Source organism: Sinocyclocheilus rhinocerous, unplaced genomic scaffold (assembly GCF_001515625.1).
Source record: "Sinocyclocheilus rhinocerous isolate Xijiao unplaced genomic scaffold, SAMN03320098_v1.1 scaffold12996, whole genome shotgun sequence".
NCBI classification, from domain to species: Eukaryota; Metazoa; Chordata; class Actinopteri; order Cypriniformes; family Cyprinidae; genus Sinocyclocheilus; species Sinocyclocheilus rhinocerous.
In genome coordinates, this window is record NW_015630973.1 from 18,862 (window position 1) to 33,452 (window position 14,591).

Here is a 14,591-nt window from a genome sequence, read left to right on the forward strand (position 1 = left end):
TATATATATATATATATATATATATATACTAAAAAACTCAAAATACTTCAAAATTCAAAATATTTAAATTATTAGATACTTTTATAGTTTTTAATTCATATTTTGAATACATTTGTATTTTAATATTTTGTTTTCTTTTTAATTTTAGTCAAAGTATATAGTTTCTTATCGTTATAAGTAACATATATAACAATATACATAACTCACTTTGCAATCGAATAAATATTTTTTTGTTTTTTACCACTCTGATCATAGTCTTTCCCTCCTCTCTTCTACTTCATTGAAACGGTTTATACTAAAATAAATAAACAATAATAAATTTAAAAAAACTACGTTAAGTTGAGGACTGAAGTCTCACGCGCTCGTCGATGACGTCATCACGCAGCGCCTGTCAAACTCGAGCTGGTTTGTTTTGATCTCAGAGTGACGGCAGCTTCAGAGAACCGCTGTTTTTAGACGAACACCGTGAACGACGAACCCGACGAAAGATGTGTCGCGTGTGTCGCGTGTGTGTCGCGGCGCTGCTGCTGCTCGCGATGCGCGCGTCTTGCTCTCTAGACATCAAACTACACGACGATGAAGATGAGGATGAAGACGCGATGTTTCAGACGCCTGGCGGAGACGTGAGGGTTCGGGTGTCGGGTCGGGCGCTGGTTCCGGGCGTCAGGGCTCAGGACTGGATCGCATCTGCTCGGGTTCTGCTGGACGGAGACAAACACGTGGGCTTCCTCAGGTGCGCCTGCACGCCAATGCAGTGAATATGGTAATGATTCAGTTCCATCCCAGCTAGTGCTTTATGGTTTCCAGAACGCTCTAAGGTACTGTTGGTTACACAGGAACGTTTTCTTTATACAACATTCCGCTAACGTTCACAGAATGTTCTTATTTGGTTGCTAAAAATAACCAAACGTTCTCGGTACATTCCCAGAATGTTTTAATTTGGTTAAAAAATAACCAAATGTGCTCAATACATTCCCAGAATGTTGTAATTTGGTTCCCAAAAAATAACCAAACGTTCTCGGTACATTCACAAAACGTTCTTATATGGATCCCAAAAAATAACCAAACGTTCTCAATACGTTCACAGAATGTTCTTATTTAGTTGCTAAAAATAACCAAACGTTCTCAATACGTTCACAGAATGTTCTTATTTAGTTGCTAAAAATAACCAAACGTTCTCAATGCGTTCACGGAATGTTCTAATTTGGTTCCCCCCCCAAAAAAAATTCCCAGTACGTTCCCTTCTGATTTTGTTCCCAAAAAAACAAAACAATTGGGACCCAAACAGGAGCGTCCTGTGTTTGCTGGGATGGCTCTATCATCTGACCCTATCCTGTACCGTGGTACCAGAGCAGTCCTGCTTCTTTCCGCAGAGATGATGGAAGTTTCACAGTCAGCGACGTTCCGTCAGGATCGTATGTTCTGGAAATCTCCTCTCCGACCTACAGATTCCAGCCTGTGCGGGTTGACATCACCACCACAGGGAAGATGAGGTGTGTGGATGCGAACTTTGATACAGTTACTGCTGTAAAACACACTTACACTGGATGCTACACCAATGTTTGTGTGAAACTAACCACTGAATCATACAGAGGACCATTAGATCTGCCGTTTCATTGATTTTAATGTGCGTTGAGTCAGTGGTGACGGTTCTCTGCTCGTGCAGGGCTCGTGTGGTCAACTACATCAAGACCTCAGAGGTGATCCGACTGCCGTACCCGCTTCAGATGCGGTGCATCGGTCTGCATTCATACTTCATCCCGCGGGAAACCTGGGGCTGGTCCGATTTCCTCATGAACCCGATGGTGCGTCGCTGCGATATAGGGTTGGGAATCGAAAATCAATTCCAATTCCTGAATCGGATACTTAAGGTCAAGAATGGGATGCTTAAATTCAATTAAATTCCATTCAATTCAAATTTAGATTCCGCCTATCAATTTGTCTTTGAATCATTCATTCAAGAGATTCATTCAAAAACACTGATTCATCCAGTAATGAAACAAGTGAATCTTGAGTGCGTCAATGAATCATTCATTCATAAATTCCATGAGATTTTGTTTAGTTGTCTAATGTTTTCTTCAGAATTGTGAGAGAACCACAATCTCCGTTAAAAAAACAAAACAAAACAAAAAGTCTCAATTTATCCAGAATCGTGCTGGATGCTACACCAATGTTTGTGTGAAACTAACCACTGAATCATACAGAGGACCATTAGATCTGCCGTTTCATTGATTTTAATGTGCGTTGAGTCAGTGGTGACGGTTCTCTGCTCGTGCAGGGCTCGTGTGGTCAACTACATCAAGACCTCAGAGGTGATCCGACTGCCGTACCCGCTTCAGATGCGGTGCATCGGTCTGCATTCATACTTCATCCCGCGGGAAACCTGGGGCTGGTCCGATTTCCTCATGAACCCGATGGTGCGTCGCTGCGATATAGGGTTGGGAATCGAAAATCAATTCCAATTCCTGAATCGGATACTTAAGGTCAAGAATGGGATGCTTAAATTCAATTAAATTCCATTCAATTCAAATTTAGATTCCGCCTATCAATTTGTCTTTGAATCATTCATTCAAGAGATTCATTCAAAAACACTGATTCATCCAGTAATGAAACAAGTGAATCTTGAGTGCGTCAATGAATCATTCATTCATAAATTCCATGAGATTTTGTTTAGTTGTCTAATGTTTTCTTCAGAATTGTGAGAGAACCACAATCTCCGTTAAAAAAACAAAACAAAACAAAAAGTCTCAATTTATCCAGAATCGTGCCGCTCTATTTTGCACACAAACAGCTCTTAGTCGAGTCCAGTTTTTATGTAGCCAGCTGATTTTTGTTCATTGTATTCAGCAGCAATTAAATGTTTTGGAAAAAGAGACAGAATAAATATGTTTGATATCTAAATGTTTGACTTAGGGCTGTCGCGGTGAGGGAATTTCCCTTGCGGTAGCGGTATTGCGATATTGCGGTTATCGCGACAGCCCTAGTTTGACTTCATTTTTTTTAAACCACAATTGAATCGATAGTCGATAAGCAGAATTGGAATTGATCAAATTCAAACGATACCCAACCCTACTCTTGTCCTGTAACCGCAGCACCAGTCTCACGCTTTACTCTTCACTCTCTCAGGTTCTCATGATGGTTCTTCCTCTCCTCATAATCCTCCTTCTTCCTAAAGTCTTCAACCCCAGCGATCCCGAGATGAGACGGGTATGAACCCCTTCACAATGCTTGAACGCTCTGCTCTGATTGATCACGTGATTGATTGATTGATTGATTGATTGGCAGGAGATGGAGCAGTCCATGAACATGCTGAACTCCAATCAGGAGCTTCCAGACGTCTCGGAGCTCATGACCAAGTTCTTCTCATCACCTAAAAGTCACGGGAAGGCAGGAGGCGGAGCTAGAGGCCATAGGGGTGGAGCTCCAAGTGCAAGGGGCGGGGCTTCGAGGCGAAAAATGAAAGATTAATGTATCAAATGCAGAATAAAACAGAAGCTAAGAGTGAAAATGCTTTTATTACTCATTACGTACACACTCTATAGGTGTATGTGCTGTGTTTAGTAAAGCCTACAGTATGACTTCGGTCAGTAAACTATTTCATCTGTGTTTATATGTGAATGACATTTTACTGTCATTATACTGCTGCTGAATCTCGTCTGGATCGTTGATTATTCAAGCTGCTTCCGTTTCACAATATAACACAGTAACACTTTACAGTAAGGTTTCATTAGTTAATGTTAGTTCATGCACTAACCAACAAGCAATATATTTGTTACAGTGTTTATTAATCTTTGTGGACGTTCGTTAATAAAAAGAAAAAAAAAGAAAACACAACTGTTCATTGTTCAGGGTTTCTGCAGGTTTTAAAAAGTCTCAATTCATCCTTCCATAGAATAAGGCCTTAAAAATGTCAAACGTACAAAGTGAAAAAAATGACAAGTAAAAAATGAGAAAAACACAGAGGAAGAACCAGTTTTTGCAGTGTGATAAGAAGGTACAGTAAAAGTTATTTCAAATGAATTTCAAAGTAATGGAAATTTGTTCGAAGTTGTATTTTCAAACTTGCTAATTCGACTCCTTAAATTTTCTTTAAATGTTCTTGAAAAGGTCTTAAATTGCTCATATCAGCTCAGGCCCATTAAATATTAACAGATGCAACTATTGATTTTAATATTAATACATTAATAATAAATGTTTTGAATGCTAAAATTCACATGAACTTAGATTATGCCTCTGAATAAATTATTATAAACTATTGATTGTAGTTAAGAAACACTTACAGTGTGTGTGTGTGTGTGTGTGTGTACTGGTTTATATATCCTGGTGGGGGCTTAAACCTGACTACACACAGACTCATGGGGACTCGTGTCACGGTGGGGACCTAAATTGAGGTCCCCACGGGTACTAAAGCTTATAAATCATACAGAATGAAGTTTTTTGAAAATCTAAAAATGCAGAAAGTTTCCTGTGAGGGGTAGGGTTGGTGTAGGGCAATAGAATATACGGTCTGTACAGTAGAAAAACCATTACGCCTATGGAGAGTCCCCACAAGGATAGCAAACCAGACATGTGTGTGTGAGAGAGAGTGTGTGTGTGTGTGTCTGTCTGAGTTTCTGTGTGTCTGTGTGTGTCAAATGAGCCCAGTGTGACATTTATGGATGGAGACTGAATCTAAATATAGCGTGTGTGTGTGTGTTTGAGATTCTCCTAGGAGAGCGACATACACACACACACATTGCCTGAATTGACCCGTCACAGAGTAAACACAACGTTCATCAAAACACTGATATTCATCAAATTCACTACAAAAATCACCAGAAAATTATGTAGAATATAAATAGTTAAATAGTTACATTATGATATTTTTATATCAATTTAGCAACACTTTCCACCCAAATATCTTATTATTGTCCATAATGACTGTCATTAGATGCTCATTGCAATCATACAATCCTGAAACAGTGACAATTTTGTCCAAAAATCAGCATAAATGAATCATGGAAAATGTATATTTAAAATTTATATAATAATAATTTTATGTAAATAATAATATATTAATAAATCTTGGGGGGGGGATGTTAATGGTACTAAAAAAGACGATTTTCTTTATGCGGAATGTAGTTTCTTATTTCTGCTGACTGCATCCGTTCATATGCATGAAAACAGACAGATGTTCATCAGTTCCACGTGTAAACCACAGACTCACGGCTGATTCCTGTGATGTTGTGACGGATCTCTGCCGGAGGTCTGGGTTCAGCCAGGAATCAGGTCATGATTCAGTCACTGGTGTTGCAACACAGAGTCAAAGGCTGAAATGAATCAGATAAAACAAATGAAACAGCACTGAACACGCTTCTGCTGCTCATGTGTCATCTGTGATTTACGTCAACACTGATTATTAATTCATCCTGTAATTGATTCATCAAATATTCTACAGAAATAGGGTGCCCATATTTTAGTTTTCAAAAAAGAGGACAGTGGGGGCAGGATGCACAGGCGCAATAACCATATCCCAAATATCAAAACTCAAAATATGTCATTTCCATACTTAAAATGCATATTTTACAGGCACTGTTATGCAGATTGATCATAAACACAGCTAAAAAACTTCCTACCAGTGGCCGTCCTTCACAAAACGTAACATCTCATCTTCCAAAGTTTTATCATAGGTAGAATGCAAAATGTTTCAATACAAGCATATTTTAGTCAAATTTAATTTATGCAATATTTAAAACCTTTACCCAGGGGAGAAAATCAACATGCCGTAAAATTAGCCCAATTCCATGCAAAAAATTCGGATTTGGCAACCCTGCATCCAAATCCCGAATCCCGGACATTTTGGGCGATTTGATTGAGTTGAGTTGAGTTGAGTTGAGTTGAATTGAACGGAGTTGATTTGAATTAAATTAAATTTAATTTAATTTAATTTAATTGAGCGGAGTTGAGTTGAGTTGAGTTGAGTTGAGTTGAATTGAATTGAACTGAATTGAATTGGGCGATTTAGAAATCCCGCCTGGATGCATTTTTTTAGGTCCAAAAATAGGACATGTCCGGGGAAAAGAGGACGTATGGTCACCCTAACAGAAATAAATGCTTGTCTTCATAATCTGACATCACCTGGGCCTTATATTAATTATATTAATGTTAACAAATATCTGTTTAGTCCTAGTTTTAGGCTGCTGTTGTTATGAGTCACAGTAATTTATTGCTCGTTAATCTATTGAATCAAACTCAACAGCTTGTTTCTTGAGGCACTCGTGTTTCAGATACAGAAATACTAGTTTGTTTGAGTGAATTTAGAGCAGATTTGGTTCCACTAACCCACTGTGACATCTGACCCATCAGAGCAGAGGTCAAAGGTCAAGCAGGACTCAGGGTGTGTTCATATAATTAGTCCTGAAGACTGATGAAAGATTATCAGGACAAACATTTTCTTCAGAACAGTGTTATTCTAGTATTATTTTACAGTATATAATATTTATAGTATCGTATACTTTTATATTTTCATTTTTAAATTTTAGCTTAAGTTTTAGTAATTTTATGTGCTTTTCATTTGTTTTTATATTTCTATTTAGCTTTTATTTATTGTGTGTGTATATGTGTATATATATATATATATATATATACATACAGTATGTTTTATATATTTTATTATTTTTTATTTTAGTTTTTGAAATTAATGTACTTTAAACTTCTCTAATCTTCTTTTTTCTAATTCTATTCTCTCTCTCTCTCTCTCTCTCTATATATATATATATATATATCACATTTAATTTTATTTTATTTTAATTGTAGTTTTAGAAATTGTAGTACTTAAATTAGATACATGTATAAAATGTATTTATTTCAGTTACAACATTTCTTCCTATTTTTCTTTTTTATATATTTCTATGTAGAGGGCAAGGCAACATTTCTTCTAATTTTTGAGTCATGAATCAATGGAGTCATTTAATAATCATGAATCAGTAGTGTCAATTAATAGAGTCATGAATCAATGGAGTTGATTAATAGAGTCATGAATCAATGGAGTCAATTAATAATCATGAGTCAGTAGTGTCAATTAATAGAGTCGTGAATCTGTAGAGTCAATTAATAGAGTCATGAATCTGTAGAGTCAATCAATAGAGGCATGAATCAGTAGAGTCAGTTAGTAGAGTCAGTCAATAGAGTCATGAATCAGTAGAGTCAATCAATAGAGTCATGAATCAGTAGAGTCAGTTAATAGAGTCATGAATCAGTAGAGTCAATCAATAGAGTCATGAATCAGTAGAGTCAGTTTCTCGGTTGTGATTCTGCCGTTGTTCTGTCTCAGAGTTTCCGCGGGACTGTTACGATCTGTGGCAGAGCTCCGGTGGTCAGGCGTGGGACGGTCTGTATCCAGTAGAGTCAATCAATAGAGTCATGAATCAGTAGAGTCAGTTTCTCGGTTGTGATTCTGCCGTTGTTCTGTCTCAGAGTTTCCGCGGGACTGTTACGATCTGTGGCAGAGCTCCGGCGGTCAAGCGCGGGACGGCCTGTATCTGATCCGCCCCGGAGACTCACCCATCGCCGTCTACTGTGCCATGCAGGAGGAGTCAATTAACAGAATCATGAATCTGTAGAGTCAGTTAATAGAGTCGTGAATCTGTAGAGTCAGTTAATAGAGTCATGAATCAGTTAAGTCAATCAATAGAGTCATGAATCAGTAGAGTCAGTTAATAGAGTCATGAATCAGTAGAGTCAATCAATAGAGTCATGAATCAGTAGAGTCAGTTTCTCGGTTGTGATTCTGCCGTTGTTCTGTCTCAGAGTTTCCGCGGGACTGTTACGATCTGTGGCAGAGCTCCGGTGGTCAGGCGTGGGACGGTCTGTATCTGATCCGCCCCGGAGACGCGCCCATCGCCATCTACTGCGCCATGCAGGAGGGCGGCTGGATGGTGGTGCAGCACAACACGGTCAACAGCAGCATGGACTTCGACCGCGGCTGGGACGAGTACAAGCGCGGCTTCGGATCCCTGAGGGGGAACCACTGGCTGGAGAACGAGCACCTGCACCGGCTGACCCGCGGCCCGGCCCGGTACAAGCTCGGCATCATGCTGGTGGACGAGGATGCCGTGACCAAGACAGGCGAGTACGAGCTGGCGCTGGTGGAGGACGTGGAGGCGCAGTACCGTCTGCGTCTGGGTCTGTTCCAGGGCACTGCGGCGGACACTCTGACGCTCGACACCGACAACTACCTGCACGACAACCAGCGCTTCACCACCACTGTGCGGCGGCTGGTGGTACGACGTGTGCGCCGGCGCAAACCTGAACCGCAGGAACGTCATCAACTGGCAGAAGGACTGCAACAAAGAACACCTGTGCAAATACGCCTGGATGATGGTGAAACCGTCAGAGCAACTCAAAGTGATTCACTCCGGAGACTGTGCGAGAGAGACGAACTCTGATCCACTCTGACAAAAAAAAACAGTCCAGTTATCCTGAATTAACACTGCTTCACTCTGCGTCAAAAGATTTGTCAATTAGTCAATTAACAGGAGTCAATTAATAGAGTCATGAATCAATGGACTCAATTAATAGAGTCATGAATCAGTAGAGTCCATCAATAGAGTCATGAATCTGTAGAGTCAATCAATAGAGTCATGAATCAGTTGAGTCAATTAATAGAGTCATGAATCAATGGAGTCAATTAACAGAGTCATGAATCAGTAGAGTCAATTAATAGAGTCATGAATCAATGAAGTCAGTTAATAGAGTCATGAATCAATGGATTTATGAATCAGTGAAGTCAGTTATTTGTCATGAATCACTGGAGTCAATTAACAGAGTCATTAATCAGTAGCGTCAATTAATAGAGTCATGAATCTTTAGAGTCAATCAATAGAGTCATGAATCAGTTGAGTCAATCAATAGAGTCATGAATCTGTAGAGTCAATCAATAGAGTCATGAATCTGTAGAGTCAATCAATAGAGTCATGAATCAGTAGAGTCAATCAATAGAGTCATGAATCATTAGAGTCAATCAATAGAGTCATGAATCAGTAGAGTCAATTAATAGAGCCATGAATCTGTAGAGTCAATCAATAGAGTCATGAATCAGTAGAGTCAATCAATAGAGTCATGAATCAGTAGAGTCAATCAATAGAGTCATGAATCAGTAGAGTCAATCAATAGAGTCATGAATCAGTAGAGTCAATCAATAGAGTCATGAATCAGTAGAGTCACTCAAAAGAGTCATGAATCAGTAGATTCATGGATCAGTAGAGTCAATTAATAGCTGAACCGGCACGAACCTGAACCGCAGGAACGTCATCTACTGGCAGAAGGACTGCAACAAGAGCGTCTGTGAAAATACGCCTCGATGATGGTGAAACCCTCAGAGCAGCTCAAAGTGATTCGCTCCTGAGACTGCGAGAGACGAACTCTGATCCACTCCACCAGATGCTTCATGACTGGGAAAAACAGTCCAATTATCCTGAATTAACCCTGCTTCACTCTGCTTCAGGAGATTCGTGTTTGTGGGAATAAAAGGTTGATTTACACTGCAAAAAAATATGTTTTTTCACAGTCTTTTTTGTCTTGTTTCCCAGTACAAACATTCTTAAATCATGCACATTTACTGTATAGATACAGAATGACAGAAGATAAGAAGAGAAACTGATCAAAATGAAGTGAGATTATGATTAAAATAAGAACTGCCAGTGGGGTCAGAAAAATCACTGAAAACTGTCTTTTTTCTGATTCTGATATTTGTTTTGTTTTAACCCTCATAATGCATTCAGAATCTGTAGACTGTTTTCACATTTTGTTTGTACCAGAATAGTCATTATTTTATAATACAGTCATAACCTAATATTTGTCAACTAAATCCATGTTGCATCTGATCAGCATTTTTTTTTTATGTTACCGTGTTTTCACTGCATTTACCCCTTTTTATTAATTAAAAAAAAAGGGAAATTCTTTGAAACCGCACCAAAAAAAAAAAAAAACACTATGATGCAAAATAAATATTTGTCAATATTTATGAGAAATTTTATTTGAATGCATCATTGTATGAAATTTATAAGAACATATAATCTGTAAATTATCAGTATTAACGCCATTGGAATTAATGGAATTTAATTAAATTAATTTGAATTTATAACTTATGATTACTCAAATTCTTGAAACTTACATATTTATTTCTAACAAAAGACCAAAACAACATCAATATTACTCTGAAAAGTTTTCAAATAAAATAAATTAATTTTACAGTTTAAAGGTTCATTAATAGACGTGCATGTTCATGTTCATCAACAAAATTCAGTCCAAAAGTGTGTGAGATATGAGGAAAAGACCAAATATATTTTAAAGAAGTTTTTTGACACCAATTTAACTTAGTTTTACAGAAAGTATTTTTGACACTAATGGTGCTCCATACATATTCAGATCAAAGTGACCCGAACATGAAACTTTTTTTTTTTAAATGGTTGTATCCCTTAAAATGTAATAATACAAAATATGGGAGGAAAAGTATTTTGAGGGTCTTGGAACATTTGCAAAGTTTTGTTCCATTATTAAAAACTATATATATATATTTTTAGAATTTTTAATGCATCCCTGGGTCAAAACAGAGCCAAATGTGTTATGAGGATTAATAATAAACTCTTCATTTTGATACATTTTTCAGAAAACAAGCTTCACAAGTTAATATATGTTGCCGTAAGAATTTTTTGATGTTTGTACTGGAAAACAAAGCAGAAATACTGAGTATGAAAAAATTTTTTTTACAGTGTAGTGATAAATTATTATTACATGTAAAACACATTAGAATCAATTATCTGGATCAAACATTTTATTTTATTCAATAAACAATTAATGACAGAATTATTTGTAGCGAAGAGTCCGAAGGGTCTCGTGAAACTGATATAAAGTCACACACGATCACGGCTTACAGGGAACGAAAGAGCAATATAGCTGGCGAAATAGAAAGTTCTGGCATCTTTGATCACCTTGTTTACAGCACATCGAAACGAATCTTCTGAGCACCTCTAGATAAAAATCACACATCATCATTAAAACTGTTTGTTTGACATCATCAACACGTCGTTTCTGAGTTTCCTTCCATCAGTAAAGCTCCTCTCTGTTCTTATAATGGCACAATAAGGCATCTGAAGTGGTACAATCGACATCAAGCCTTTGAAATACAACACTAGCCCTTTAACACGGACAAACATGAGTAAAATCATCTCTGATGGGTGTTTGTTCTGCACTCATGAAACATGTTCCTTCATCATATTCGTATGCTATTGACATGTGGGTGTTTATTTCCATAAAGGACTGATGAAGTAAAAACATCACAGAATCCAATGATGAACTTACAGCGACTCAAACTAACATATTATTAGTTATGACAGAGTTAAAGGAATAATTTACACAAAAAATACTTTTGTATTAGAGAATATATTAGAGGAATATTAGAACTGTCAAATAATCAGACAAATGACAAAATGACTCGTTCTGCATCATCTGACAGACTTTTGCTGACTAATAAACGGGCGATCTGGCTGCTGGCATACATTGCTGTAATAATACAAAGCTGGTTGAAAATCAGCAAATTCATCCGTTAACTGAATTATTCCCTCCTCAAATATAGCAAAGATTTGATTTTTAAAGGAGCCATTTTCATGGTACTTTTGAGACATGTTTATGGAGCTCTTTGTCATTTTTGGACAGTTTTCATTGTTGGAGTAATTAAGATTTTTAATGTTTCTGAAAGAAGTCTCTTCTGCTCACCAAGGCTGCATTTATTCGATCAAAATTCAATAAAAATGTGAAATATTATTACAGCTGTTTTCTGTGTGAATATGTGTTAAACTGTAATTTATTTCTGTGATGCGCAGCTGTATTTTCAGCATCATTACTCCAGTCTTCAGTGTCACATGATCTTCAGAAATCATTCTAATATGCTGATTTGCTGCTCAAGAAACATTTCTGATTATTATCAATGTTGAAAACAGTTGTGCTGCACAATATTTTTGTGGAAACTGTGATGCATTTTATTTTTCAGGATTCACAGATGAACAGAAAGTTCAAAAGAATAGCATTTATTTGAAATAGAAATCTTTTCTAACTTTTCTAAAAGTGTCTTTACTGTCACTTTTGATCAGTTTAATGCGTCCTTGATGAATAAAAGTATTAATTAATTAATGTGAATGGTAATGCATGACAGTTTCCACAAAAATATTGCGCAGCACAACATTGATAATAATCAGAAATGTTTCTTGAGCAGCAAATCAGCATATTAGAATGATTTCTGAAGATCATGTGACACTGAAGACTGGAGTAATGATGCTGAAAATACAGCTGCGCATCACAGAAATAAATTACAGTTTAACACATATTCACATAGAAAACAGCTGTTTTAGATTATAATATTTCAAAATTTTTCCAGATTTTTGATCAAATAAATGCATCCTCGGTGAGCAGAAGAGACTTCTTTCAGTAACAGTAAAAGCTGAAGGGTAGTGCATCCCTTCGAGGAAGTGCCTCTGTGCAGTGAAGCAGAGTCTCAGGAGAGTCTGTTTCCGGCCGCAGGCTTCGGTCCGCACCAGAACAGCTTCTCCTCGGGCCGCTTCTTCCTCCAGCGGCACAGCAGCAGCATGCGGAAGGTCTTCTGGAAGGTCTTGTTGCAGAGAGCGTAGCACATGGGGTTGACGGTGCTGTTGACGTAACAAGACCGCCTCCCACAGGCTGTGCGCGCCGGAGACGTTTGCGCTGACGGTGACGTTCTTCTCTCCGTCCATCGCGATTCACTCGCATCTCCTGCAGAAACACACAGATCAGAACCACGACTGAACGTGAGAGTCTGGATGTCTAAGACAGGGTTATTATCGGTAACTAAAACTATTAAAACATTTACCCCCGGTTTCACAGACAAGGCTTAGGCTTAGTCCCAGACTAAACTGTAAGTCTGAGCTGTGTCAACTGAAAGAAACTTGCTCTGACTGATCTTAAAATATATCAGTGCCTTTGTTTTGGCTCAAGATGCACACCCGTAAGGCACGTTTATGAAAAATTACTTGAATTGAACTATGGCCTACAGAAGGTGGAGACCAGCACCATGATGTTGTACGGCGTCCAGGTGAGGATGAAGGCCAGCAGGATTGCGCTGAGAGTCTGTGCCGCCTTCTTCTCCTTGATCAGAACCATCCTCTTCCTCTTAGTGATCTGGCTCTTCAGCGTGCCTTCGACGGGTTTGGAGGAAGACGGTGCGTTCACAGACTCGGCCGACGAGAACGAAGAGGGCTTTTCCTCTCCATTAGCGCTCTTCGTAGAACGAACATCTTTGAATTTATAAGAAACGCACTTTTTGTTTCTCGTCTCTTTGAAGACACAGGGAGAAGCCGAGCGCTCTTCGTCTTCGGATGAAGCGTAGCTAAAGTTGGTCAGCTGCTCGTCTTTTGAAGTGAAACACGAATGAATCTTTTGATTCGGTGTGTCTGAATCGTTCAAAGAGTTGACTCCTTGAAGCTCGGCCAGATCTTTGGTGCGTCGCTCGGTTTCCTTATAGATCCGACAGTAGAGGATGGTCATGACGGATACGTAAGGCACGTTTATGAAAAATTACTTGAATTGAACTATGGCCTAATCCTGGCTTAGTCTAAGCCCTGTCTGTGAAACCAGGCCTTAGGCTAATTAAAAAGAAGCTGAAATATATTAGATGAAAAACTTTAACTTATTTCAGTTAGTAAGGCAACAGTAAAAATTTTCGTTTGTTTTAAGTGCTTAAAATGTCTAACTGAAAATAAATAAAAACTAAAACGGAATGAATAAAAGAAATTAATAAATAAAATAAACCTAAATAATCTGGATCTAAAACTATGAAAACCTTTTTTTTTTGTTAACTGAAATAAAGATGAAATAACATAAAATCTAAATATTAGATGAAAAACGTAAACTTATTTTAGTTAGTAAGGCATCACTAATAATTTTCATTTAAGTACTTAAGATGTCTGAAAATAATGGAAAATAAATAAAAACAAAAACTGAATGAATGAATTAAATAAATAAATAAATACTCTGAATCTTTAATCCATGGTTATTATTGTTAACTTAAAATAAGAATTAAAAACATCTTTGTTAATTGAAAAAAAGTTGAATGTTACATGAAAAACTAAATAAATAAATGCATGAAATTAAATAAATAAAAATGAGAAATGCTGCCTCAGCAACAAATTAAAATAAATGTAAGTTGAAGCACAAAAATGCCTAACTGGAAATAAACTAAACCTGAAATAAGAATAAGAAACAAACCTAAATAGTTTATAAATAGGATGATTATTCCAGGGTTATTCATGTTAGCTAAAACTAAAACTATCGTTGATAGAAATAAAGCTGATATAAAATAAAATATAAATATTGCATGGCAAATTAAATTATAACTTTTAACTTATAACTTACTGCCTTATAACTAACTGAAATAAGTTTAAGTACTAAAATGTTTAAATAGAAAAAAATGAAAATGGAACTAAAATACTGAAATAAAAATCAAATAAACCTAACTAGTCATATTTAAAAGAAACTAAACAAAAACTAATAAAATGTTACAAGAATTAAACACAATGACTAAT

At 37.2% G+C, this 14,591-nt stretch overlaps 2 protein-coding genes and 1 pseudogene across 2 annotated transcripts; 2 read left to right on the top strand and 1 right to left on the bottom strand.

The window, feature by feature from the left end:
• The first annotated feature begins 354 nt into the window (after window positions 1–354).
• LOC107740781 (ER membrane protein complex subunit 7-like) lies at window positions 355–3,760 on the top strand. The gene is made up of 5 exons (XM_016553282.1): window positions 355–733; window positions 1,374–1,493; window positions 1,667–1,805; window positions 3,127–3,207; window positions 3,286–3,760. Exons 1-5 carry the CDS (start codon window positions 489–491, stop codon window positions 3,466–3,468), a joined length of 768 nt encoding a protein of 255 aa, XP_016408768.1. The 5' UTR covers window positions 355–488; the 3' UTR covers window positions 3,469–3,760.
• Window positions 3,761–7,647: 3,887 nt separating this feature from the next.
• On the top strand, window positions 7,648–8,436 carry LOC107740778 (fibrinogen-like protein 1-like protein; annotated as a pseudogene).
• Window positions 8,437–12,529: 4,093 nt separating this feature from the next.
• Window positions 12,530–13,578, bottom strand: LOC107740779 (muscarinic acetylcholine receptor M5-like; the record flags this gene model as incomplete). The annotated part of the gene is made up of 2 exons (XM_016553281.1): window positions 12,530–12,834; window positions 13,062–13,578. Coding segments are annotated over 2 exons (822 nt in total), but the record flags the coding sequence as incomplete, so codon positions are not given.
• Between the last annotated feature and the right edge of the window lie 1,013 nt (window positions 13,579–14,591).